Consider the following 24,806-nt stretch of genomic DNA (forward strand, 5'->3'; position numbering starts at 1 on the left):
GCAGGAACTAGACTCGCGCGTCGCCACAGCATCCACATTCTCCGACGCCATCATTACCACCGCACGTCCATCTTCAGAGCTTCTTCTGGGGGAGACTGAAGGTTCCAGTGACCCACATTCTCCGACGCCATCATTACCACCGCATGTCCATCTTCAGAGCTTCTTCTGGGGGAGACTGGAGGTTCCAGTGACCCATACTACTATTTATATTTAACTCTTTACCGAAAAACCAAATAGATGAAGCGGAAGCAGAGCACAGTATTACAGAGATTAATCAAATAAATAACGATCCCCTCTTTATTCTGTCCATGTGGAGAGGTCATTGGCCGGCTGTATGTCCAGGTCATCTCTGTGCAGCAATACACCATCAAAATCACCTGGAGTGATGTCCAGTTCAGCACGATGAATGCAAATCCCCCATGCGGTTTCTAATCTGACGAGTTCTGGACAATTTGCTTTAAGTGGTTTGAGAAACCCTAACATCGAAATCCTTAAACCATCTGACAAAGGAGAAAACGTTGTGTAATAAACAGAAACTTCTGTCCACGTAAACAATCTCCTGTTATCAGGAACTATTCTGTAACCCCACGGCCAAAAAAGAATGGATATTCTTATGAAAGCTGAAAATGTATTATTTTTACTGAATGAGTTTGATTTACTTTGAGTTTAATTTCCCAAGGCACCAACCTTTTTCATGTTTTACCCAAATTCCCGACCAAAGGCCCCCTGGAAAGGCCTCTAGATTCCGGCATTGGTCGCCTAACACAGCCAACATGTGCTTGCCAAGGATACGGCTGTGTAGTATTTACATGACTTAATAACACCCGTGTTTCCGATTAAAGTCTGTTGATTACACGTGATGATGTACATGATTGTATGCGCTCGGCATTCGAGACAATTGTACGACATCCGATTCAGAAGGATTTTGTTTCGCAATTGTTACATTTTATTCTTACACAATTATTTCACATTTGATCATATTTATTTACAGTTAAGAGGTACGGTTTTAGGAGCTACATGTCCTAAGGCTGATAACTAAGATTTCACATCATGCCTGATCTTATGGTATGATATATATGGACCACATACTTGTATAATTTAAGATCCTTAATGATAATTTGTTTTAATTTAAAACGTCAAGTCTCCTTTTCACACTTCCAAATTAAAAGAAAATGTGTAATTATTGCGGATATTTCCAGAAAAAAAGTCTAACACCTTCTTCTCTTCGGAAAGCTGTTGCAGGGGCACCGTTTCTGTGTGGTTTTGATGGAGAGAGAGGATATTTAAACGGTCAGTGGTTGAATCCTCGTCCTACAATAGATCTAAGCTGTAACTTTACACGCGGTTCCTGCAGAGTGGGACAATTTCTAGTTACATAGTAGATGAGGTTGATAAAAGACGTACGTCCATCAAGTTCAACCTATTCTAAATTCAGACGACAGATACTTTATCCTATATCTATACTTACTTATTGATCCAGAGGAAGGCAAACAAAAAACCCAAGCGTCATATCATCCAATGATATCTCATAAGGGGAAAAATAAATTCCTTCCCGACTCCAAGAATTGGCAATCTGATTAATCCCGGGATCAGCATCCTTCCCATGTATACTTATTTGGTATATCCCTGTATACTTTTCCCATCTAAAAAGATGTCCAACCTTTTTTTGAACAAATCTATTGTATCTGCCATCACAGTCTCCATGTGTAATGAGTACCACACTGTAACTGCCCTTACTGTAAAGAACCCTTTCCTTTGTTGCTGGGGAAATCTCCTTTCCTCCAACCAATGATAAAGGAATTCTTTGATTTTTTATGGTTGAATTATATATAAATAGTAGTACGGGTCTCCAGAACCTCCCGTCTCCCCCAGAAGAAGTTCTGAAGATGGACGTGCGGTGGTGATGATGGCGTCTGAGAATGTGGGTCACCGGAACTCCCGTCTCCCCCAGAAGAAGTTCTGAAGATGGACGTGCGGTGGTGATGATGGCGTCTGAGAATGTGGGTCACTGGCTCTCGTCTCTCCCAGAAGAAGCTCCGAAGATGGACATGCGGTGGTGATGATGGCGTCTGAGAATGTGGGTCACCAGGACCTCCCGTCTCCCCCAGAAGAAGTTCTGAAGATGGACGTGCGGTGGTGATGATGGCGTCTGAGAATGTGGGTCACCGGAACTCCCGTCTCCCCCAGAAGAAGTTCTGAAGATGGACGTGCGGTGGTGATGATGGCGTCTGAGAATGTGGGTCACTGGCTCTCGTCTCTCCCAGAAGAAGCTCCGAAGATGGACGTGCGGTGGTGATGATGGCGTCTGAGAATGTGGGTCACCAGGACCTCCCGTCTCCCCCAGAAGAAGTTCTGAAGATGGACGCGGTGGTGATGATGGCGTCTGAGAATGTGGGTCACCAGGACCTCCCGTCTCCCCCAGAAGAAGTTCTGAAGATGGACGTGCGGTGGTGATGATGGCGTCTGAGAATGTGGGTCACTGGCTCTCGTCTCCCCCAGAAGAAGTTCTGAAGAAGGACGCGTGGTGATGATGGTGTCTGAGAATGTGGGTCACCAGGACCTCCCGTCTCCCCCAGAAGAAGCTCCGAAGATGGACGTGCGGTGGTGATGATGGCGTCTGAGAATGTGGGTCACTGGCTCTCGTCTCTCCCAGAAGAAGCTCCGAAGATGGACGTGCGGTGGTGATGATGGCGTCTGAGAATGTGGGTCACCGGAACTCCCGTCTCCCCCAGAAGAAGTTCTGAAGATGGACGCGGTGGTGATGATGGCGTCTGAGCATGTGGGTCACCGGAACTCCCGTCTCCCCCAGAAGAAGTTCTGAAGATGGACGTGCGGTGGTGATGATGGCGTCTGAGAATGTGGGTCACCGGAACTCCCGTCTCCCCCAGAAGAAGCTCCGAAGATGGACGTGCGGTGGTGATGATGGCGTCTGAGAATGTGGGTCACCGGAACTCTCGTCTCTCCCAGAAGAAGTTCTGAAGAAGGACGCGGTGGTGATGATGGCGTCTGAGAATGTGGTTCACCAGGACCTCCCGTCTCCCCCAGAAGAAGCTCCGAAGATGGACGCGGTGGTGATGATGGCGTCTGAGCATGTGGGTCACCAGGACCTCCCGTCGCCCCCAGAAGAAGTTCTGAAGATGGACGTGCGGTGGTGATGATGGCGTCTGAGAATGTGGGTCACCGGAACTCTCGTCTCTCCCAGAAGAAGTTCTGAAGAAGGACGCGGTGGTGATGATGGCGTCTGAGCATGTGGGTCACCAGGACCTCCCGTCGCCCCCAGAAGAAGTTCTGAAGAAGGACGCGGTGGTGATGATGGCGTCTGAGAATGTGGGTCACTGGCTCTCGTCTCTCCCAGAAGAAGTTCTGAAGATGGACGTGCGGTGGTGATCATGGCGTCTGAGCATGTGGATGCTACAGCAACTCACGAGTATAGTCCCTACCATTTACATTAGCAGAGGTGTTCTTACGGCGGTGAATATACGGAGGAGCTCTCCGCGAGGACGATATCTGATGGGGGGGGAGTAGAGGTGATATCTAATAGTGGGCGGGTGTGGAAAGGGGATTTGTTTAGGAGTTTTACTTTAATGTAAATCCTATTGTATGTGGCTATGGGAGAAATGCTAAATATGGATTGTAGACACCAACACCAAAATATAAGCATAAATATACCTACAGTTACCTGTGCTCCTGGTTCTGGGAATACCTGCCAAGAAAATCCAAGGTTACTGTATGACACGGGGCACTACGGATTTAGAAAAAACAAGAAATAAACCCAATGATAGGACGTTGTCAATCTCTTGTTGGTATTTTTGAGTAGGATCTCGATCCGCTGTAATGTAACAACAATTTCCATCAGCCGCCTGTCTAAGTACTGATCATAATTCTGTAATACCAGTATGACTGGGCCAGCTGTGCTGAAGTAGGGATATCCGGAAAACCTGGCCTGTTTGCGGCCCTCGAGGACTGGAGTTGTGCAGGCCTGGCTCTAGGTGTTGTTGTGGGAACAAAAGAGGGACCCTTGGATAGAATTTGTAATTCAATTTCAGACGATTTGATAATCGATTTGATAAACTTGTTGCTTCTTCCTCCGCAATATAACAAAGATATGCCCTTTCCTCTGTTGCTCGACTGCTAAAACTCTGACTCAGGCCCTCATTCTCTCCCGTCTGGATTACTGTAACCTCCTGCTGTCCGGCCTCCCTGCCTCTCACCTGTCTCCCCTACAATCTATCCTAAACGCTGCTGCCAGAATCACTCTACTCTTTCCTAGATCTGTCTCAGCATCTCCCCTCCTGAAATCCCTCTCCTGGCTTCCAATCAAATCCCGCATCTCACACTCCATTCTTCTCCTCACTTTTAAAGCTTTACACTCTTCTGCCCCTCCTTACATCTCCCCCTAATATCTCACTATACCCCCCTCTGCCCCTCCTTACATCTCACCCTAATATCTCACTATACCCTCCTCTGCCCCTCCTTACATCTCACCCTAATATCTCACTATACCCCCCTCTGCCCCTCCTTACATCTCACCCTAATATCTCACTATACCCCCCTCTGCCCCTCCTTACATCTCACCCTAATATCTCACTATACCCTCCTCTGCCCCTCCTTACATCTCACCCTAATATCTCACTATGCCCCCCTCTGCCCCTCCTTACATCTCAGCCCTAATTTCTCGTTATGCACTATCCAGACTCTTGCGTTCTTCTCAAGGATGTCTTCTTTCTACCCCCTTTGTATCTAAAGCCCTCTCCCGCCTTAAACCCTTCTCACTGACTGCCCCATACCTCTGGAATACCCTTCCCCTCAGTACCCGACTAGCACCCTCTCTATCTACCTTTAAGACCCCCCTTAAGACACACTTGCTTAAAGAAGCATATGAATAGCACTGTGGATATTCTGAACACACGATACATAAAGCTTGGCCCCCTGCAGACGCACTTACCAGAACTCCCTCTTACTGTCTCTGTACGTTCCCCCTACCTACCAATTAGATTGTAAGCTCCTCGGGGCAGGGACTCCTCTTCCCTAATGTTACTCTTATGTCTAAAGCACTTATTCCCATGATCTGTTATTTATATTATCTGTTATTTATATGATTACCACGTGTATTACTGCTGTGACGCGCTACGTACACTAATGGCGCTATATAAATAAAGACATACAATACATCTGATAGATTAATTACAAGGCTATGCGCACTCATTACTGAGGGGGTCCTAACACCGGCGGCGTTCTTGGGACTGTGTCCCCTCCCCCGCACACTGTGTCCCTGCGTCCCCGCCCCCCCCAGGGGCTGGTGCAGGCGCCGTCTGCAGAAGCGCTTGTTTCGGAACCGCTAGTTATTATTCCGCCGCCTCTCTGTATCTGCGGGAACACGTTTATCTCGCTTTGTCCCGAAGTGCGCCATGTTATCATTATAATCGCTTATCACTTTTTTAAACTTTTGTTTCTTGAAGTGGATTAAATCATCCTTACATTTCTGTAACCGCACGTTCAGCTCATCCGAGAGTTGAACTGTAATGTCACTGTGTGTGTGTGTGTGTGTGTGTGTGTGTGTGACACTCTGTGTGTGTGTGTGTGTGTGTGTGTGTGTGGCACTGTGTGTGTGTGTGTGTGTGTGTGTGACACTGTGTGTGTGTGTGTGTGTGTGTGTGGCACTGTGTGTGTGTGTGTGTGTGTGACACTCTGTGTGTGTGTGTGTGTGTGTGTGTGTGTGTGTGTGTGTGTGACACTGTGTGTGTGTGTGTGTGACACTGTGTGTGTGTGTGGCACTGTGTGTGTGTGTGGCACTGTGTGTGTCATAGCTCCCTTCTCTCTGTGTCACTGTGTCACCCTGCGGGGGAGGGACAGACTCATAGCTCCCTTCTGTCTGTGTCACTGTGTCACCCTGCGGGGGGAGGGACAGACTCATAGCTCCCTTCTGTCTGTGTCACTGTGTCACCCTGCGGGGGAGGGACAGACTCATAGCTCCCTTCTGTCTGTGTCACTGTGTCACCCTGCGGGGGAGGGACAGGCTCATAGCTCTCTTCTGTCTGTGTCACTGTGTCACCCTGCGGGGGGAGGGACAGGCTCATAGCTCCCTTCTGTCTGTGTCACTGTGTCACCCTGCGGGGGGAGGGACAGGCTCATAGATCCCTTCTGTCTGTGTCACTGTGTCACCCTGCGGGGGGAGGGACAGGCTCATAGCTCCCTTCTGTCTGTGTCACTGTGTCACCCTGCGGGTGGAGGGACAGGCTCATAGCTCCCTTCTGTCTGTGTCACTGTGTCACCCTGCGGGGGGGAGGGACAGACTCATAGCTCCCTTCTGTCTGTGTCACTGTGTCACCCTGCGGGGGGAGGGACAGTCTCATAGCTCCCTCCTGTCTGTGTCACTGTGTCACCCTGCGGGTGGAGGGACAGACTCATAGCTCCCTTCTGTCTGTGTCACCTTGTCACCCTGCGGGGGGAGGGACAGTCTGATAGCTCCCTTCTGTCTGTGTCACTGTGTCACCCTGCGGGGGGAGGGACAGACTCATAGCTCCCTTCTGTCTGTGTCACTGTGTCACCCTGCGGGGGGAGGGACAGGCTCATAGCTCCCTTCTGTCTGTGTCACCCTGCGGGGGGAGGGACAGACTCATAGCTCCCTTCTGTCTGTGTCACTGTGTCACCCTGCGGGGGGAGGGACAGGCTCATAGCTCCCTTCTGTCTGTGTCACTGTGTCACCCTGCGGGGGAGGGACAGGCTAATAGCTCCCTTCTGTCTGTGTCACTGTGTCACCCTGCGGGGCGAGGTACAGACTCATAGCTCCCTTCTGTCTGTGTCACTGTGTCACCCTGCGGGGGGAGGGACAGGCTCATAGCTCCCTTCTGTCTGTGTCACCCTGCGGGGGGAGGGACAGGCTCATAGCTCCCTTCTGTTTGTGTCACCCTGCGGGGGGAGGGACAGTCTCATAGCTCCCTTCTGTCTATGTCACCCTGCGGGGGGAGGGACAGACTCATAGCTCCCTTCTGTCTGTGTCACTGTGTCACCCTGCGGGGGGAGGGACATAGCTCCCTTCTGTCTGTGTCACTGTGTCACCCTGCGGGGGGAGGGACAGGCTCATAGCTCCCTTCTGTCTGTGTCACTGTGTCACCCTGCGGGGGGAGGGACAGGCTCATAGCTCCCTTCTGTCTGTGTCACTGTGTCACCCTGCGGAGGGAGAGACAGACTCATAGCTCCCTTCTGTCTGTGTCACTGTGTCACCCTGCGGAGGGAGAGACAGTCTCATAGCTCCCTTCTGTCTGTGTCACTGTGTCACCCTGCGGGGGGAGGGACAGGCTCATAGCTCCCTTCTGTCTGTGTCACTGTGTCACCCTGCGGGGGGAGGGACAGACTCATGGCTCCATTCGATCTGTCACTGTGTCACCCTGTCACTCTCTTTTTCTCTTCCAGCTTCCTGCACAATGCCATTGCAGCCTCAGTGACACCATGTCAGCCACTGAAACCTTTCCCCCCCCAATCCCCTTATCCCAGAAACCCACCCGTATCATCAAAGCCAGACCCCCTAATCGTCCTCCCCCTCACCTGCCCCCCAAGCCCCCGCAGAAGCTCCCCCCATGTCCGCAAATGGCCCCAGTGGCTTTGGCCCCCCACTCTGGCTCAGAGTTCCCAGACTCCTTCACTGCAGGCCAACCTACGTCAAGTGTGAATGTAAGGAGGATAGCGGGACTTTTCCAGAGGGAGCCCGGGGGGGGAGCAGCTGATATCCCCCCAAGGCTGTCAGACGAGGGACCCGCACCTGAGCAGATGAAAGACCCGGGAAAGGTTCGAGCTGAGAGGAAACCGGAACGAACATGTCCGCCACGTGAGTACTTAAATTTATATATATATTTGTGTGTGTCTTTATATCTCCCTAAACCATGTACTGTTTGTTCTTATACGTGTTAGAAATTCCCGTTACTCCTCCACCCCCTATTAGAAACTTGAATGCAGACCTGAAACCTTATTAAACATAGTCTACTTGGAGGCGGGGGAGGAGTTTTAGGGGGGAGCGCTTTCAGGGGATATCGGATAAATATTGCTTGGTGTCCGTGATGTCACTGTGTCACCATGTCACACTGTCACACTGTCCCCGGGGTGGAAAGGGATAGCAGTTCCTGCTTTCATTGTCAGTAATTAGTGGGATGATAAATTAGATTTACTCAGACGCTGAGTTATTTTAACACAGGAACACCCTAATGCACCTTTCTGGAAATGTGTGCGCGTGTTACACACACATTTCTCATTGTATATGTGACGTTAAATATTTATACACACACACACACTATAGTCTGTCTCTCTCTCTCTCTGTCTATCACCTTCTGCCCACTGCTGGATGAAGTCTCCCCAGTGATCCCCCAGGTCCTGCGGTTACAGCCTCTCTTCTCCACGTCGCTCCCACACACTCCCTCATCCCATCCTCTCCAGCCCGTGTCTCCCCACTGCTGGATGAAGTCTCCCCAGTGATCTCCCAGGTCCTGCGGTTACAGCCTCTCTTCTCCACGTCGCTCCCACACATTCCCTCATCCCATCCCCCCCAGCCCGTGTCTCCCCACTGCTGGATGAAGTCTCCCCAGTGATCCCCCAGGTCCTGCGGTTACAGCCTCTCTTCTCCACGTCGCTCCCACACATTCCCTCATCCCATCCTCCCCAGCCCGTGTCTCCCCACTGCTGGATGAAGCCCCCCCAGTGATCTCCCAGGTCCTGCGGTTACAGCCTCTCTTCTCCACGTCGCTCCCACACATTCCCTCATCCCATCCTCCCCAGCCCGTGTCTCCCCACTGCTGGATGAAGTCTCCCCAGTGATCTCCCAGGTCCTGCGGTTACAGCCTCTCTTCTCCACGTCGCTCCCACACATTCCCTCATCCCATCCCCCCCAGCCCGTGTCTCCCCACTGCTGGATGAAGCCTCCCCAGTGATCTCCCAGGTCCTGCGGTTACAGCCTCTCTTCTCCACGTCGCTCCCACACATTCCCTCATCCCATCCTCCCCAGCCCGTGTCTCCCCACTGCTGGATGAAGCCTCCCCAGTGATCTCCCAGGTCCTGCGGTTACAGCCTCTCTTCTCCACGTCGCTCCCACACATTCCCTCATCCCATCCTCCCCAGCCCATGTCTCCCCACTGCTGGATGAAGCCTCCCCAGTGATCTCCCAGGTCCTGCGGTTACAGCCTCTCTTCTCCATGTCGCTCCCACACATTCCCTCATCCCATCCTCTCCAGCCCGTGTCTCCCCACTGCTGGATGAAGTCTCCCCAGTGATCTCCCAGGTCCTGCGGTTACAGCCTCTCTTCTCCACGTCGCTCCCACACATTCCCTCATCCCATCCTCCCCAGCCCGTGTCTCCCCACTGCTGGATGAAGTCTCCCCAGTGATCTCCCAGGTCCTGCGGTTACAGCCTCTCTTCTCCACGTCGCTCCCACACATTCCCTCCTCCCATCCCCCCCAGCCCGTGTCTCCCCACTGCTGGATGAAGCCTCCCCAGTGATCCCCCAGATCCTGCGGTTACAGCCTCTTCTCCACGTCGCTCCCACACATTCCCTCATCCCATCCTCTCCAGCCCGTGTCTCCCCACTGCTGGATGAAGTCTCCCCAGTGATCTCCCAGGTCCTGCGGTTACAGCCTCTCTTCTCCACGTCGCTCCCACACATTCCCTCATCCCATCCTCTCTAGCCCGTGTCTCCCCACTGCTGGATGAAGTCTCCCCAGTGACCTCCCAGGTCCTGCGGTTACAGCCTCTCTTCTCCACGTCGCTCCCACACATTCCCTCATCCCATCCTCCCCAGCCCGTGTCTCCCCACTGCTGGATGAAGCCTCCCCAGTGATCTCCCAGGTCCTGCGGTTACAGCCTCTCTTCTCCACGTCGCTCCCACACATTCCCTCATCCCATCCCCCCCAGCCCGTGTCTCCCACTGCTGGATGAAGTCTCCCCAGTGATCTCCCAGGTCCTGCGGTTACAGCCTCTCTTCTCCACGTCGCTCCCACACATTCCCTCATCCCATCCTCTCCAGCCCGTGTCTCCCACTGCTGGATGAAGTCTCCCCAGTGATCTCCCAGGTCCTGCGGTTACAGCCTCTCTTCTCCACGTCGCTCCCACACATTCCCTCATCCCATCCTCTCCAGCCCGTGTCTCCCACTGCTGGATGAAGTCTCCCCAGTGATCTCCCAGGTCCTGCGGTTACAGCCTCTCTTCTCCACGTCTCTCCCACACACTCCCTCATCCCATCCTCCCCAGCCCGTGTCTCCCACTGCTGGATGAAGTCTCCCCAGTGATCTCCCAGGTCCTGCGGTTACAGCCTCTCTTCTCCACGTCGCTCCCACACATTCCCTCATCCCATCCTCTCCAGCCGTGTCTCCCCACTGCTGGATGAAGTCTCCCCAGTGATCTCCCAGGTCCTGCGGTTACAGCCTCTCTTCTCCACGTCGCTCCCACACATTCCCTCATCCCATCCTCTCCAGCCCGTGTCTCCCCACTGCTGGATGAAGTCTCCCCAGTGATCTCCCAGGTCCAGCGGTTACAGCTGTGTGTGGGTGTGGGTGAGGGAGTGTCCCCGCGTAGGGGGGACCCCAGTGAGGGAGTGTCCCCGCGTGGGGGGACCCCAGTGAGGGAGTGAATGTATCGGAGACCTTTGTCTTACAGTCTCTGTTTCACCTTCATTGTGTTCCCAAGACGACCTCGTGCACGTGTGGATAATTATTCTGCAGGGTTTGTGTGTCGGTTGCAGGTTAATGTGTTATGGTTTTTATGGTTATATTTCCTTTTACCCTGTACCATTAGAAGTCCATGTTGGGGTTGGGAGGTTTCTGTGAGTGCATCGTATGGGAATCGGTCGTTTGCTCGATGCCTGGCTATTGCCTCCTCTGGTATTACAGGTTCCTTTTACTATGGAGACCGCGTAGATAGCGCGGCGCCTCACTGCGAGATTCCAGCGATAAAGTCACTTCTAAGTGTTTTATTGTTTGTACACAAAGCTAGCTGCCGCTTCCCGAACTTCCTCCCATACTAAGGTCTGCCCAGCCCTCCCATACTAAGGTCTGCCCAGCCCTCCCATACTAAGGTCTGCCCAGCCCTCCCATACTAAGGTCTGCCCAGCCCTCCCATACTAAGGTCTGCCCAGCCCTCCCATACTAAGGTCTGCCCAGTCCTCCCATACTAAGGTCTGCCCAGCCCTCCCATACTAAGGTCTGCCCAGCCCTCCCATACTAAGGTCTGCCCAGCCCTCCCATACTAAGGTCTGCCCAGCCCTCCCATACTAAGGTCTGCCCAGCCCTCCCATACTAAGGTCTGCCCAGTCCTCCCATACTAAGGTCTGCCCAGCCCTCCCATACTAAGGTCTGCCCAGCCCTCCCATACTAAGGTCTGCCCAGCCCTCCCATACTAAGGTCTGCCCAGCCCTCCCATACTAAGGTCTGCCCAGCCCTCCCATACTAAGGTCTGCCCAGCCCTCCCATACTAAGGTCTGCCCAGTCCTCCCATACTAAGGTCTGCCCAGCCCTCCCATACTAAGGTCTGCCCAGCCCTCCCATACTAAGGTCTGCCCAGTCCTCCCATACTAAGGTCTGCCCAGCCCTCCCATACTAAGGTCTGCCCAGTCCTCCCATACTAAGGTCTGCCCAGTCCTCCCATACTAAGGTCTGCCCAGCCCTCCCATACTAAGGTCTGCCTAGTCCTCCCATACTAAGGTCTGCCCAGCTCTCCCATACTAAGGTCTGCCCAGTCCTCCCATACTAAGGTCTGCCCAGTCCTCCCATACTAAGGTCTGCCCAGTCCTCCCATACTAAGGTCTGCCCAGTCCCCCCATACTAAGGTCTGCCCAGTCCTCCCATACTAAGGTCTGCCCAGCCGTCCCATACTAAGGTCTGCCCAGTCCTCCCATACTAAGGTCTGCCCAGCCCTCCCATACTAAGGTCTGCCCAGCTCTCCCATACTAAGGTCTGCCCAGTCCTCCCATACTAAGGTCTGCCCAGCCGTCCCATACTAAGGTCTGCCCAGTCCTCCCATACTAAGGTCTGCCCAGCCGTCCCATACTAAGGTCTGCCCAGTCCTCCCATACTAAGGTCTGCCCAGTCCTCCCATACTAAGGTCTGCCCAGCCCTCCCATACTAAGTTCTGCCCAGTCCTCCCATACTAAGGTCTGCCCAGCCCTGCCATACTAAGGTCTGCCCAGCCCTCCCATACTAAGGTCTGCCCAGCTCTCCCATACTAAGGTCTGCCCAGCCCTCCCATACTAAGGTCTGCCCAGCCCTCCCATACTAAGGTCTGCCCAGCCCTCCCATACTAAGGTCTGCCCAGCCCTCCCATACTAAGGTCTGCCCAGTCCTCCCATACTAAGGTCTGCCCAGCCCTCCAATACTAAGGTCTGCCCAGCCCTCCCATACTAAGGTCTGCCCAGTCCTCCCATACTAAGGTCTGCCCAGCCCTCCCATACTAAGGTCTGCCCAGTCCTCCCATACTAAGGTCTGCCCAGCCCTCCCATACTAAGGTCTGCCCAGCCCTCCCATACTAAGGTCTGCCCAGCCGTCCCATACTAAGGTCTGCCCAGTCCTCCCATACTAAGGTCTGCCCAGTCCTCCCATACTAAGGTCTGCCCAGCCCTCCCATACTAAGGTCTGCCCAGTCCTCCCATACTAAGGTCTGCCCAGCCCTCCCATACTAAGGTCTGCCCAGCCCTCCCATACTAAGGTCTGCCCAGCTCTCCCATACTAAGGTCTGCCCAGCCGTCCCATACTAAGGTCTGCCCAGCCCTCCCATACTAAGGTCTGCCCAGCTCTCCCATACTAAGGTCTGCCCAGTCCTCCCATACTAAGGTCTGCCCAGCCCTCCCATACTAAGGTCTGCCCAGCCCTCCCATACTAAGGTCTGCCCAGCCCTCCCATACTAAGGTCTGCCCAGTCCTCCCATACTAAGGTCTGCCCAGTCCTCCCATACTAAGGTCTGCCCAGTCCTCCCATACTAAGGTCTGCCCAGTCCTCCCATACTAAGGTCTGCCCAGTCCTCCCATACTAAGGTCTGCCCAGTCCTCCCATACTAAGGTCTGCCCAGCCCTCCCATACTAAGGTCTGCCCAGTCCTCCCATACTAAGGTCTGCCCAGCCCTCCCATACTAAGGTCTGCCCAGTCCTCCCATACTAAGGTCTGCCCAGTCCTCCCATACTAAGGTCTGCCCAGCCCTCCCATACTAAGGTCTGCCCAGCCCTCCCATACTAAGGTCTGCCCAGCCCTCCCATACTAAGGTCTGCCCAGCTCTCCCATACTAAGGTCTGCCCAGCTCTCCCATACTAAGGTACCCAGCCCTCCCATACTAAGGTCTGCCCAGTCCTCCCATACTAAGGTCTGCCCAGTCCTCCCATACTAAGGTCTGCCCAGTCCTCCCATACTAAGGTCTGCCCAGCCCTCCCATACTAAGGTCTGCCCAGTCCTCCCATACTAAGGTCTGCCCAGCCCTCCCATACTAAGGTCTGCCCAGTCCTCCCATACTAAGGTCTGCCCAGCCCTCCCATACTAAGGTCTGCCCAGCCGTCCCATACTAGGTCTGCCCAGTCCTCCCATACCAAGGTCTGCCCAGCCCTCCCATACTAAGGTCTGCCCAGCCCTCCCATACTAAGGTCTGCCCAGCCCTCCCATACTAAGGTCTGCCCAGTCCTCCCATACTAAGGTCTGCCCAGCTCTCCCATACTAAGGTCTGCCCAGTCCTCCCATACTAAGGTCTGCCCAGTCCTCCCATACTAAGGTCTGCCCAGCCCTCCCATACTAAGGTCTGCCCAGCCCTCCCATACTAGGTCTGCCCAGTCCTCCCATACTAAGGTCTGCCCAGTCCTCCCATACTAAGGTCTGCCCAGTCCTCCCATACTAAGGTCTGCCCAGTCCTCCCATACTAAGGTCTGCCCAGCTCTCCCATACTAAGGTCTGCCCAGTCCTCCCATACTAAGGTCTGCCCAGCCCTCCCATACTAAGGTCTGCCCAGTCCTCCCATACTAAGGTCTGCCCAGTCCTCCCATACTAAGGTCTGCCCAGCCCTCCCATACTAAGGTTGAGTGTGTGTGATGGGACATTGATGGCCAGGACTTCTGACTTACTGTTATTAATCTCCAAGCTGGGGAAGCGTCCGCAATTCTGTAATTTCACATTTGAAATTGGACAAATAAATCAGGGATTTCGTAACTCCCACACACTCTCTCTCCCACACACTCTCTCTCCCACACACTCTCTCTCCCACACACTCTCTCCCATACACTCACACTCTCCCATACACACTCACACTCTTCCATACACACTCTCTCCCACACACTCACACTCTCCCACACACTCACACTCTCCCACAAACTCACACTCTCCCATACACGCACACTCTCCCACACACTCACACTCTCCCATACACGCACACTCTCCCATACACGCACACTCTCCCACACACTCACACTCTCCCACACACTCACACTCTCCCATACACGCACACTCTCCCACACACTCACACTCTCCCACACACTCACACTCTCCCACACACTCACACTCTCCCATACATACACACTCTCCCATACACGCACACTCTCCCACACACTCACACTCTCCCATACACTCACACTCTCCCACACACGCACACTCTCCCACACACGCACACTCTCCCACACACGCACACTCCCATACACGCACACTCTCCCATACACGCACACTCTCCCATACACGCACACTCTCCCATACACGCACACTCTCCCATACACTCACACTCTCCCATACACACTCACACTCTCCCATACACACTCACACTCTCCCATACACACTCACACTCTCCCATACACACTCACACTCTCCCATACACACTCACACTCTCCCATACACACTCACACTCTCCCATACACGCACACTCTCCCATACACGCACACTCTCCCATACACGCACACTCTCCCACACACGCACACTCTCCCATACACACGTACACTCTCCCATACACACGTACACTCTCCCATACACTCACACTCTCCCATACACGCACACTCTCCCATACACTCACACTCTCCCATACACTCACACTCTCCCATACACACTTACACTCTCCCATACACGCACACTCTCCCATACACTCACACTTTCCCATTCACACTTACACTCTCCCATACACACTTACACCCTCCCATACACACTCACACTCTCCCATACACACTCACACTCTTCCATAAACACTCACACTCTCCCATACACTCACACTCTCCCATACACTCACACTCTCCCATACACTCACACTCTCCCATGCACGCACACTCTCCCATACACGCACACTCTCCCATACACGCACACTCTCCCATACACGCACACTCTCCCATACACGCACACTCTCCCATACACGCACACTCTCCCATACACACTCACACTCTCCCATACACACTCACACTCTCCCATACACTCACACTCTCCCACACACTCACACTCTCCCATACACACACACACAATACAGGGATTAAAAGCACAAATGGAGGTCAGCCACGTCCGCCCCCCCCCCCTCCCCGCCGCCCATCTCCCGCAACCCAGACGGTTTAAGGCAAGGGAAGCGCATTGCCCGGGGAAGGACCCCCCCCCTCCCCGGGGGCACCACGTGAGCAACCACTATATATAATATATAACTATATCTTTATATGTCTCTATGTCTCTATATATATATATATAATCTGTATCAAATGGAAATATTACTGTATGCTCATCTGCATGTCTTAGACAGGTCTGCAACCCCCGCCTTTCACCATTATCCCCCAGCATACAGTGCTCCCACTGCAGCAAGGGATTCTGGGAAATGACATGCAGCCCCGCCTTTCACCATTATCCCCCAGCACTTCCACTGCAGCAAGGGATTCTGGGAAATGACATGCAGCCCCGCCTTTCACCATTATCCCCCAGCACACAGCACTTCCACTGCAGCAAGGGATTCTGGGAAATGACATGCAGCCCCGCCTTTCCCCATTATCCCCCAGCACACAGCACTTCCACTGCAGCAAGGGATTCTGGGAAATGGCATGCAGCCCCGCCTTTCCCCATTATCCCCCAGCACACAGCACTTCCACTGCAGCAAGGGATTCTGGGAAATGACATGCAGCCCCGCCTTTCCCCATTATCCCCCAGCACCCAGCACTTTCACTGCAGCAAGGGATTCTGGGAAATGACATGCACCCCCGCCTTTCCCCATTATCCCCCAGCACACAGCACTTCCACTGCAGCAAGGGATTCTGGGAAATGACATGCACCCCCGCCTTTCCCCATTATCCCCCAGCACACAGCGCTTCCACTGCAGCAAGGGATTCTGGGAAATGACATGCAGCCCCGCCTTTCACCATTATCACCCAGCATACAGTGCTCCCACTGCAGCAAGGGATTCTGGGAAATGCCATGCAGCCCTGCCTTTCCCCATTATCCCCCAGCACACAGCACTTCCACTGCAGCAAGGGATTCTGGGAAATGACATGCAGCCCCCGCCTTTCCCCATTATCCCCAGCACACAGTGCTCCCACTGCAGCAAGGGATTCTGGGAAATGCCATGCAGCCCCGCCTTTCCCCATTATCCCCCAGCACACAGCACTTCCACTGCAGCAAGGGATTCTGGGAAATGACATGCAGCCCCCGCCTTTCCCCATTATCCCCCAGCACTTCCACTGCAGCAAGGGATTCTGGGAAATGACATGCACCCCCGCCTTTCCCCATTATCCCCCAGCACACAGCACTTACACTGCAGCAAGGGATTCTGGGAAATGACATGCAGCCCCGCCTTTCACCATTATCCCCCAGCACACAGCACTTCCACTGCAGCAAGGGATTCTGGGAAATGACATGCAGCCCCGCCTTTCCCCATTATCCCCAGCACACAGTGCTCCCACTGCAGCAAGGGATTCTGGGAAATGCCATGCAGCCCCGCCTTTCCCCATTATCCCCCAGCACACAGCACTTCCACTGCAGCAAGGGATTCTGGGAAATGACATGCAGCCCCCGCCTTTCCCCATTATCCCCCAGCACTTCCACTGCAGCAAGGGATTCTGGGAAATGACATGCACCCCCGCCTTTCCCCATTATCCCCCAGCACACAGCACTTACACTGCAGCAAGGGATTCTGGGAAATGACACGCAGCCCCGCCTTTCACCATTATCCCCCAGCATACAGTGCTTCCACTGCAGCAAGGGATTCTGGGAAATGACACGCAGCCCCGCCTTTCACCATTATCCCCCAGCACACAGCGCTCCCACTGCAGCAAGGGATTCTGGGAAATGACATGCAGCCCCGCCTTTCCCCATTATCACCCAGCACTTCCACTGCAGCAAGGGATTCTGGGAAATGACATGCAGCCCCGCCTTTCCCCATTATCACCCAGCATACAGTGCTCCCACTGCAGCAAGGGATTCTGGGAAATGACATGCAGCCCCGCCTTTCACCGTTATCACCCAGCATACAGTGCTCCCACTGCAGCAAGGGATTCTGGGAAATGACATGCAGCCCCGCCTTTCACCGTTATCACCCAGCACTTCCACTGCAGCAAGGGATTCTGGGAAATGACATGCAGCCCCGCCTTTCACCATCATCACCCAGCACTTCCACTGCAGCAAGGGATTCTGGGAAATGACATGCAGCCCGCCTTTCCCCATTATCCCCCAGCACACAGCGCTCCCACTGCAGCAAGGGATTCTGGGAAATGACATGCAGCCCCGCCTTTCCCCATTATCCCCCAGCACACAGCACTTCCACTGCAGCAAGGGATTCTGGGAAATGACATGCAGCCCGGCCTTCCCCATTATCCCCCAGCACACAGCGCTCCCACTGCAGCAAGGGATTCTGGGAAATGACATGCAGCCCCGCCTTTCACCATTATCCCCCAGCACACAGCACTTCCACTGCAGCAAGGGATTCTGGGAAATGACACGCAGCCCCGCCTTTCCCCATTATCCCCCAGCATACAGCGCTCCCACTGCAGCAAGGGATTCTGGGAAATGACATGCAGCCCCGTCTTTCACCATTATCACCCAGCATACAGTGCTTCCACTGCAGCAAGGGATTCTGGGAAATGACATGCAGCCCCGCCTTTCCCCATTATCCCCCAGCATACAGTGCTCCCACTGCAGCAAGGGATTCTGGGAAATGACATGCAGCCCCGTCTTTCACCATTATCACCCAGCATACAGTGCTTCCACTGCAGCAAGGGATTCTGGGAAATGACATGCAGCCCGCCTTTCACCATTATTCCCCAGCACACAGCGCTCCCACTGCAGCAAGGGATTCTGGGAAATGACACACAGCCCCGCCTTTCACCATTATCCCCCAGCATACAGCGCTTCCACTGCAGCAAGGGATTCTGGGAAATGACATGCAGCCCCGCCTTTCACCATTATCACCCAGCACTTCCACTGCAGCAAGGGATTCTGGGAAATGACATGCAGCCCCGCCTTTCACCGTTATCACCCAGCACACAGCACTTCCACTGCAGCAAGGGATTCTGGGAAATGACATGCAGCCCCGCCTTTCACCATTATCCCCCAGCACACAGCGCTCCCACTGCAGCAAGGGATTCTGGGAAATGACATGCAGCCCTGCCTTCCACCATTATCACCCAGCACTTCCACTGCAGCAAGGGATTCTGGGAAATGACATGCAGCCCGCCCTTCACCATTATCTCCCAGCATACAGCGCTCCCACTGCAGCAAGGGATTCTGGGAAATGACATGCAGCCCCGCCTTTCACCATTATCACCCAGCACTTCCACTGCAGCAAGGGATTCTGGGAAATGACATGCAGCCCCGCCTTTCACCATTATCCCCCAGCATACAGCACTTCCACTGCAGCAAGGGATTCTGGGAAATGACATGCAAATGGGCACACAGTGCCACCTTTTGCTTCACACAAACACACACACCTGTTCCCATCTCTGTTCCTGTAAACAGCACTCTTTCCCACATGCAAGACCAGCGTGTGCCAGCTTCCTGCAGGCTCCGGTCTGACGGGTTTCGCTGCTGCGGGTGGCAGTGGTATGAGGAAGGAGAGCCGGGGCTCCCCCTGCCTGCAGGGTGTTAACCCCGCGGGCCTCTGTTTAATAAAGTCACACCCCAGTATTTTATGATCTGTCATCTGGCGCACCCCATGATAGTCATGTGTGAGCGCAACACGCTGTCTCTCTACTACGCACACGCACATAACATATATGATCTCTTGCTGTGCGTGCAATGTATAACCCTGCTCACTTAATGTAACGGGGATATACCTAATAAGTATACATGGGAAGGACGCTGATCCCGGGAGTAATCTGATTGCCAATTATTGGAGACGGGAAGGAATTTATTTCCCCTTATGAGATATCATTGGATGATATGACGCTGGGGTTTTCCGTTTGCTTCCTCTGGATCAATAAGTTAGTATATATCTGTGATAAAGTATCGGCTGGCTAAATTTAGCATAGGTTGAACTTGATGGATTTATGTCTTTTTTCAACCTCATATACGGTGTAACTATGTAACTACGGTGTAACTATGTAACTATTGTGTAACCATGTATTTGTCCCCAGGACATACGTGAGAACGAGAGGTAACTCACACTGTATTACTTCCTGGTAACACTTTTTTTATAAATAAATTGAATAAAATATATACTGTACACACACACACACACACACACACACACACACACACACACACACACACACACACACACACACACACACACACACACACACACACACACACACACACACACACACACACACACACACTCCTCAGCTCTGTAACCCCAGTAGTATTTGGGATATGAAACCTTATCCTCCCATATGATCCCACTGCGTCATCTCTTCTCGCCCCCCCCCCCCCCCCTTCCCTGTCTGCTCTTCGACCACTACACCCAGCGCCTGTGTGAGTGTTCCATAGCAGGACCCCATAATAAGGTGAGGGGGAGATGGGGAACGTCTCTCTCACACACACACTGTCTCTCTCTCTCTCACACACACACACACTCTCTCTCTCCTCCCATCTCTCTCACACACACACTCTCTCACACACACACGGTCAATCTCTCTCTCACACACACACACGGTCAATCTCTCTCACACACACACACTGTCTCTCACACACACACACACTGTCTTTCTCACACACACTCACTCTCCTCCCATCTCTCTTTCTCTCTCTCACACACACTGTCTCTCTCTCTCTCACACACACTGTCTCTCTCTCTCTCTCTCTCTCACACACACTGTCTCTCTCTCTCTCACACACACTGTCTCTCTCTCTCACACACTGTGTCTCTCTCTCACACACTCTCTCTCTCTCTCTCTCTCACACACACTCTCTCTCTCACACACACTCTCACACGCTGTCTCTCTCACACGCTGTCTCTCTCACACGCTGTCTCTCTCACACGCTGTCTCTCTCACACGCTGTCTCTCTCACACGCTGTCTCTCTCACACGCTGTCTCTCTCACACGCTGTCTCTCACGCTGTGTGTGTGTATATATGTATATATTGTGTGTGTGAGAGAGAGAGACACACACAGTGACACACACACACACGCACGCGCGCGCGCACACACACACACACACACACACACATATATGTGTGCTCATTTGCAGGTCATTTCCCAGAATCCCTTGCTGGAAGTGCTGTATGCTGTTTGATAATGGGGAAAGGCAGGGCTGCATGTCATTTCCCAGAATCCCTTGCTGCAGTGGAAGTGCTGTATGCTGGGTGATAATGGGGAAAGGCGGGGCTGCAGACCTGCCTAAGACATGCAGATGAGCATACAGCTATATTTGCATATATATATATTTATATACCATATATATATATACACACACACACACACACATATTATATACATTACACACACATTGTCTCCCAGACCCTTTGTTTAGTAATGGCAGACACTTTTTTATTGCCAAAATAAAAATTCACTGTGAAAACAGCGTTTTGCATTTTTGAACTTTTATGAAATTTCCGGAAAAAAAACGCAGCCTTTCATATATTGTTTAAAGTTTATAAACCTTGTATTTGTTAAAAAGTTTAAAAGTCAGATTAAACAAAATGTTCCCGAATTTTTGTTGAAAAGAAGTGTGATGGGAATTTACATAATTTGCGTATCTGTCCTGCTTCAGCAAAAGAGTTCAGCTCTGGAGACACCATCCTTATAACTCTATTAATTATCTCCTATACTCTTCTCCTCCCCCCAACTCTCAGCTCTACCCCCCAAACTGTGCCAGGATTCGGAGGAGCGGCCAGACAAGATGAGCTCGCCCTCCCCGCACCCAGCGTGCACCAAGAGATGTCCCTGTGCCTGCCACCAGAGCAAGCCAGGCCTGGTGTTGGTTTGGCTCCCAGAATCCTCTTTTCCCTTGGACAACCACATCAACGAGACCTCTGACTCTTCGGATGATGGCGGTGTCTTTCCTGTTAACCACGACATTGCCAACAGGAAATGGGGCCCCGGCCTCCTGAGGAACAAGAGGGCGGTAGGGGCCAGCTACCCTGCGAGGCAACGGTCGTTGGGTAGTGGGGGCGGGGTCCAAGAGGGTGTGGGAGAGTCGAGTCGGGGTGATACCATCAGGAGCGGTGTGGTGCTGACTGCTTACAAGTCTATGGGTGACCGTAGCTTTAACGGGTATGTGGCTGAGCCTGCCCCTGGGGTTCTGATGGATGGGGCTCCACTTTCTGGGAGAGCTAGAGGCAATGGGGATGTAGACCTCGCCCCAGAAGTACCTTGGTCTGAAGCCACGTCCCCGAACAGCACAATGCCCAAGGATGTCCCCGTCCCTGAGGTTTCTCAATCTGAAACCCTGTCCACAACACTTCCCATAAGGGACTCATGGTTTAACAGAGACCTTCACTCTGCCCCTAATCTTTATCAGTCCGAAGCCTCACCCCAGAGGAACCTACTATTAAAGTCTGACTCCGACCCTGAGGTTCCACCCACAAGTTTAACATCAAATAAGGATGTTGCTGATCAGGTTCCTCAGCCTGGAGCTCTGCCCCTGAGGACCTCAACACTCAATGACTTCATTAAGACCACCCCTGAGTTTCCTAATACTGAAGCTCTGCCCCCGAGGGACTCAAGAGAAAACAAGCCAGTGGAATCTTGCAGTAGGGTCCCCAAACCGGCTCGTAGATGCAAGGTACTTTTCCAGGCCGCGTCGGGGAGTGGAGACTCGCCTCCAGCTGTGCCCCCCAAAGTGCCCAGCAAACCGCCCCGTTGGGCAGCTCCTCCCCCTCCCCCGTTCCTGAGGAAGGGCTCTCTGAAGAGGTACTCAGTGGGGAGTGCGGAAGGAGAGGCAATTCGGGATAAGAAGGGGTCATCCAGTAGCCTTCCTGCTGATTTGGAATATAGGGCAGCTAATGGTGAGTGATATAATCTGGGATTCATATAGGATTATTTTGTATGGGATTACATCATATTGTAATATATTATAATGGAATTAATATAGTGTGGGACGAATATGGGATTAATGTATATGGAATTAAAATAGCGTTAATATAATTTGAGTACTGTGACCCCTGCTTTTTAACTTGTTTATTAATGACCTTGAGTTTGGCATACAGAGCAAAGTCTCCATCTTTGCTGCTGATGATACTAAATTGTGTAAGGTAATAGAATCAGAGCAGGATGTAATTTCTCTTCAGAAGGACTTGGAGAGACTGGGAACGTGGGCAGGTAAATGGCAAATGAGGTATAATACAGATAAATGTAAGGTTATGCATTTGGGATGCAAGAATAAAAAGGCAACTTACAAATAAAATGGGGATACATTAGGAGTGTCCTTGATGCAGAAGGATTTACCTGTAGGAGTGCTTGTAGACAGCAAGCTTAGCAATAGTGCTCAATGTCAGGCAGTAGCTGCAAAGGCAAACAAGATCTTATCTTGCATTAAACGGGCAATGGATGGAAGGTAAGTAAACATAATTATGCATTAGTTATTAAGCATTAGTAAGACCACACATAGTTACATAGTAGATGAGGTTGAAAAAAGACTTCCGTCCATCAAGTTCAACCTATGCTAAATTTAGACAACAGATACTTTATCCTATATCTATACTTATTGATCCAGAGGAAGGCAAACAAAAAACCCCATTAAGGGGAAAAATTAATTCCTTCCTGACTCCAAGAATTGGCAATCGGATTACTCCCGGGATCACCATCCTTCCCATGTATACTTATTTGGTATATCCCTGTATACCTTTCCCATCTAAAAATATGTCCAACCTTTTGTTGAACAAATCTATTGTATCTGCCATCACAGTCTCCATGGGTAATGAATCCCACACTGTAACTGCCCTTACTGTAAAGAACCCTTTCCTTTGTTGCTGGTGAAATTTCCTTTCCTCCAACCTTAAGGGATGACCCTGAGTCCTTTGTACTGCCCGTGGGATGAATAGTTCTTTTGAAAGCTCCTTGTACTGTCCCCGAATATATTTGTATATAGTTATCATATCCCATCTTAGACGCCTCTTTTCTAATGTAAATAAATCTAATTTAGCTAGCCTCTCCTCATAAGTTAGAATATGGAGTACAATTTTGGGCACCACTCCTTAGAAAAGACATTATGGAACTAGAGAGAGTGCAGACAAGAGCCACCAAATGAATAAAGGGGATGGACAATCTAACATGAGGAGAGGCTAGCTAAATTAGATTTATTTATATTAGAAAAGAGGCGTCTAAGATGGGATATGATAACTATATACAAATATATTCAGGGACAGTACAAGGAGCTTTCAAAAGAACTATTCATCCCACGGGCAGTACAAAGGACTCGGGGTCATCCCTTAAGTTTGGAGGAAAGGAGATTTCACCAGCAACAAAGGAAAGGGTTCTTTACAGTAAGGGCAGTTACAGTGTGGGATTCATTACCCATGGAGACTGTGATGGCAGATACAATAGATTTGTTCAAAAAAAGGTTGGACATCTTTTTAGATGGGAAAGGTATACAGGGATATACCAAATAAGTATACATGGGAAGGACGCTGATCCCGGGAGTAATCTGATTGCCAATTCTTGGAGTCAGGAAGGAATTTATTTTTCCCCTTAATGGGGTTTTTGGTTTGCCATCCTCTGGATCAATAAGTATAGATATAGGATAAAGTATCTGTTGTCTAAATTTAGCATAGGTTGTACTTGATGGACAGAAGTCTTTTATCAACCTCATCTACTATGTAACTACTGTGTAACTATGTAACTACTGTGTAACCATGTAACTACTATGTAACTATGTAACTACTGTGTAACTATGTAACTACTGTGTAACCATGTAACTACTATGTAACTATGTAACTACTAGAGGTGCAGCGGCCGTTATCCGATCATTTACCTGGGTGAATCACGCACTTTAGTGCGTCGTGGTCCGAGATGGTCCTCTGCAGACTAAATGGCCCACCCGATTAACACAGGGGGTATCTGCGGTATTAACCCTACCCGGGTCTGCCTGTCTGTAAGAGAGAGGCAGAATCAGTCATTACCTGCGCGCCTCTCACAGGCGATCGCGGGGGGTTTATTTACATTTTAAACACTACAGTAATGTAGCAGGGGGTCTCCGGAGCTGAACCGCATTGATTTTAAATCCGGGGACCCCCTACTTCCCGAGTTACAGGCCCCGTTATGGGGTGCCGGTATCCTCGCCATGTAAAAATCCTGTGGGTCACGTGGCCATGGGATTTCACATTGAAGGGGATACCGGCGCCCCATACCGGGGCCTGCGCCCCATACCGGGGCCTGCGCCCCATACCGGGGCCTGCGCCCCATCCCGGGGCCTGCGCCCCATACCGGGGCCTGCGCCCCACACCGGGGCCTGCGCCTCATACCGGGGCCTGCGCCCCATA

The 24,806-nt window shown here is 52.0% G+C and overlaps 1 protein-coding gene across 1 annotated transcript in view; it reads left to right on the forward strand.

Annotated features, from left to right (window-relative positions):
- LOC142483886 (uncharacterized) overlaps positions 1-24,806 on the forward strand; it is a 49,573-nt gene that overhangs the window by 15,084 nt on the left and 9,683 nt on the right. Inside the window, exons 2-3 of the mRNA XM_075583816.1 lie at positions 7,414-7,825; positions 21,180-22,334. Of these exons, the coding sequence (XP_075439931.1) occupies positions 7,450-7,825; positions 21,180-22,334 (1,531 nt within the window). The 5' untranslated portion in view covers positions 7,414-7,449. The remainder of the gene's footprint in view (positions 1-7,413; positions 7,826-21,179; positions 22,335-24,806) is intronic.

The sequence above is a fragment of the Ascaphus truei genome, unplaced genomic scaffold (genome assembly GCF_040206685.1).
Source record: "Ascaphus truei isolate aAscTru1 unplaced genomic scaffold, aAscTru1.hap1 HAP1_SCAFFOLD_385, whole genome shotgun sequence".
Classification (NCBI taxonomy): domain Eukaryota; kingdom Metazoa; phylum Chordata; class Amphibia; order Anura; family Ascaphidae; genus Ascaphus; species Ascaphus truei.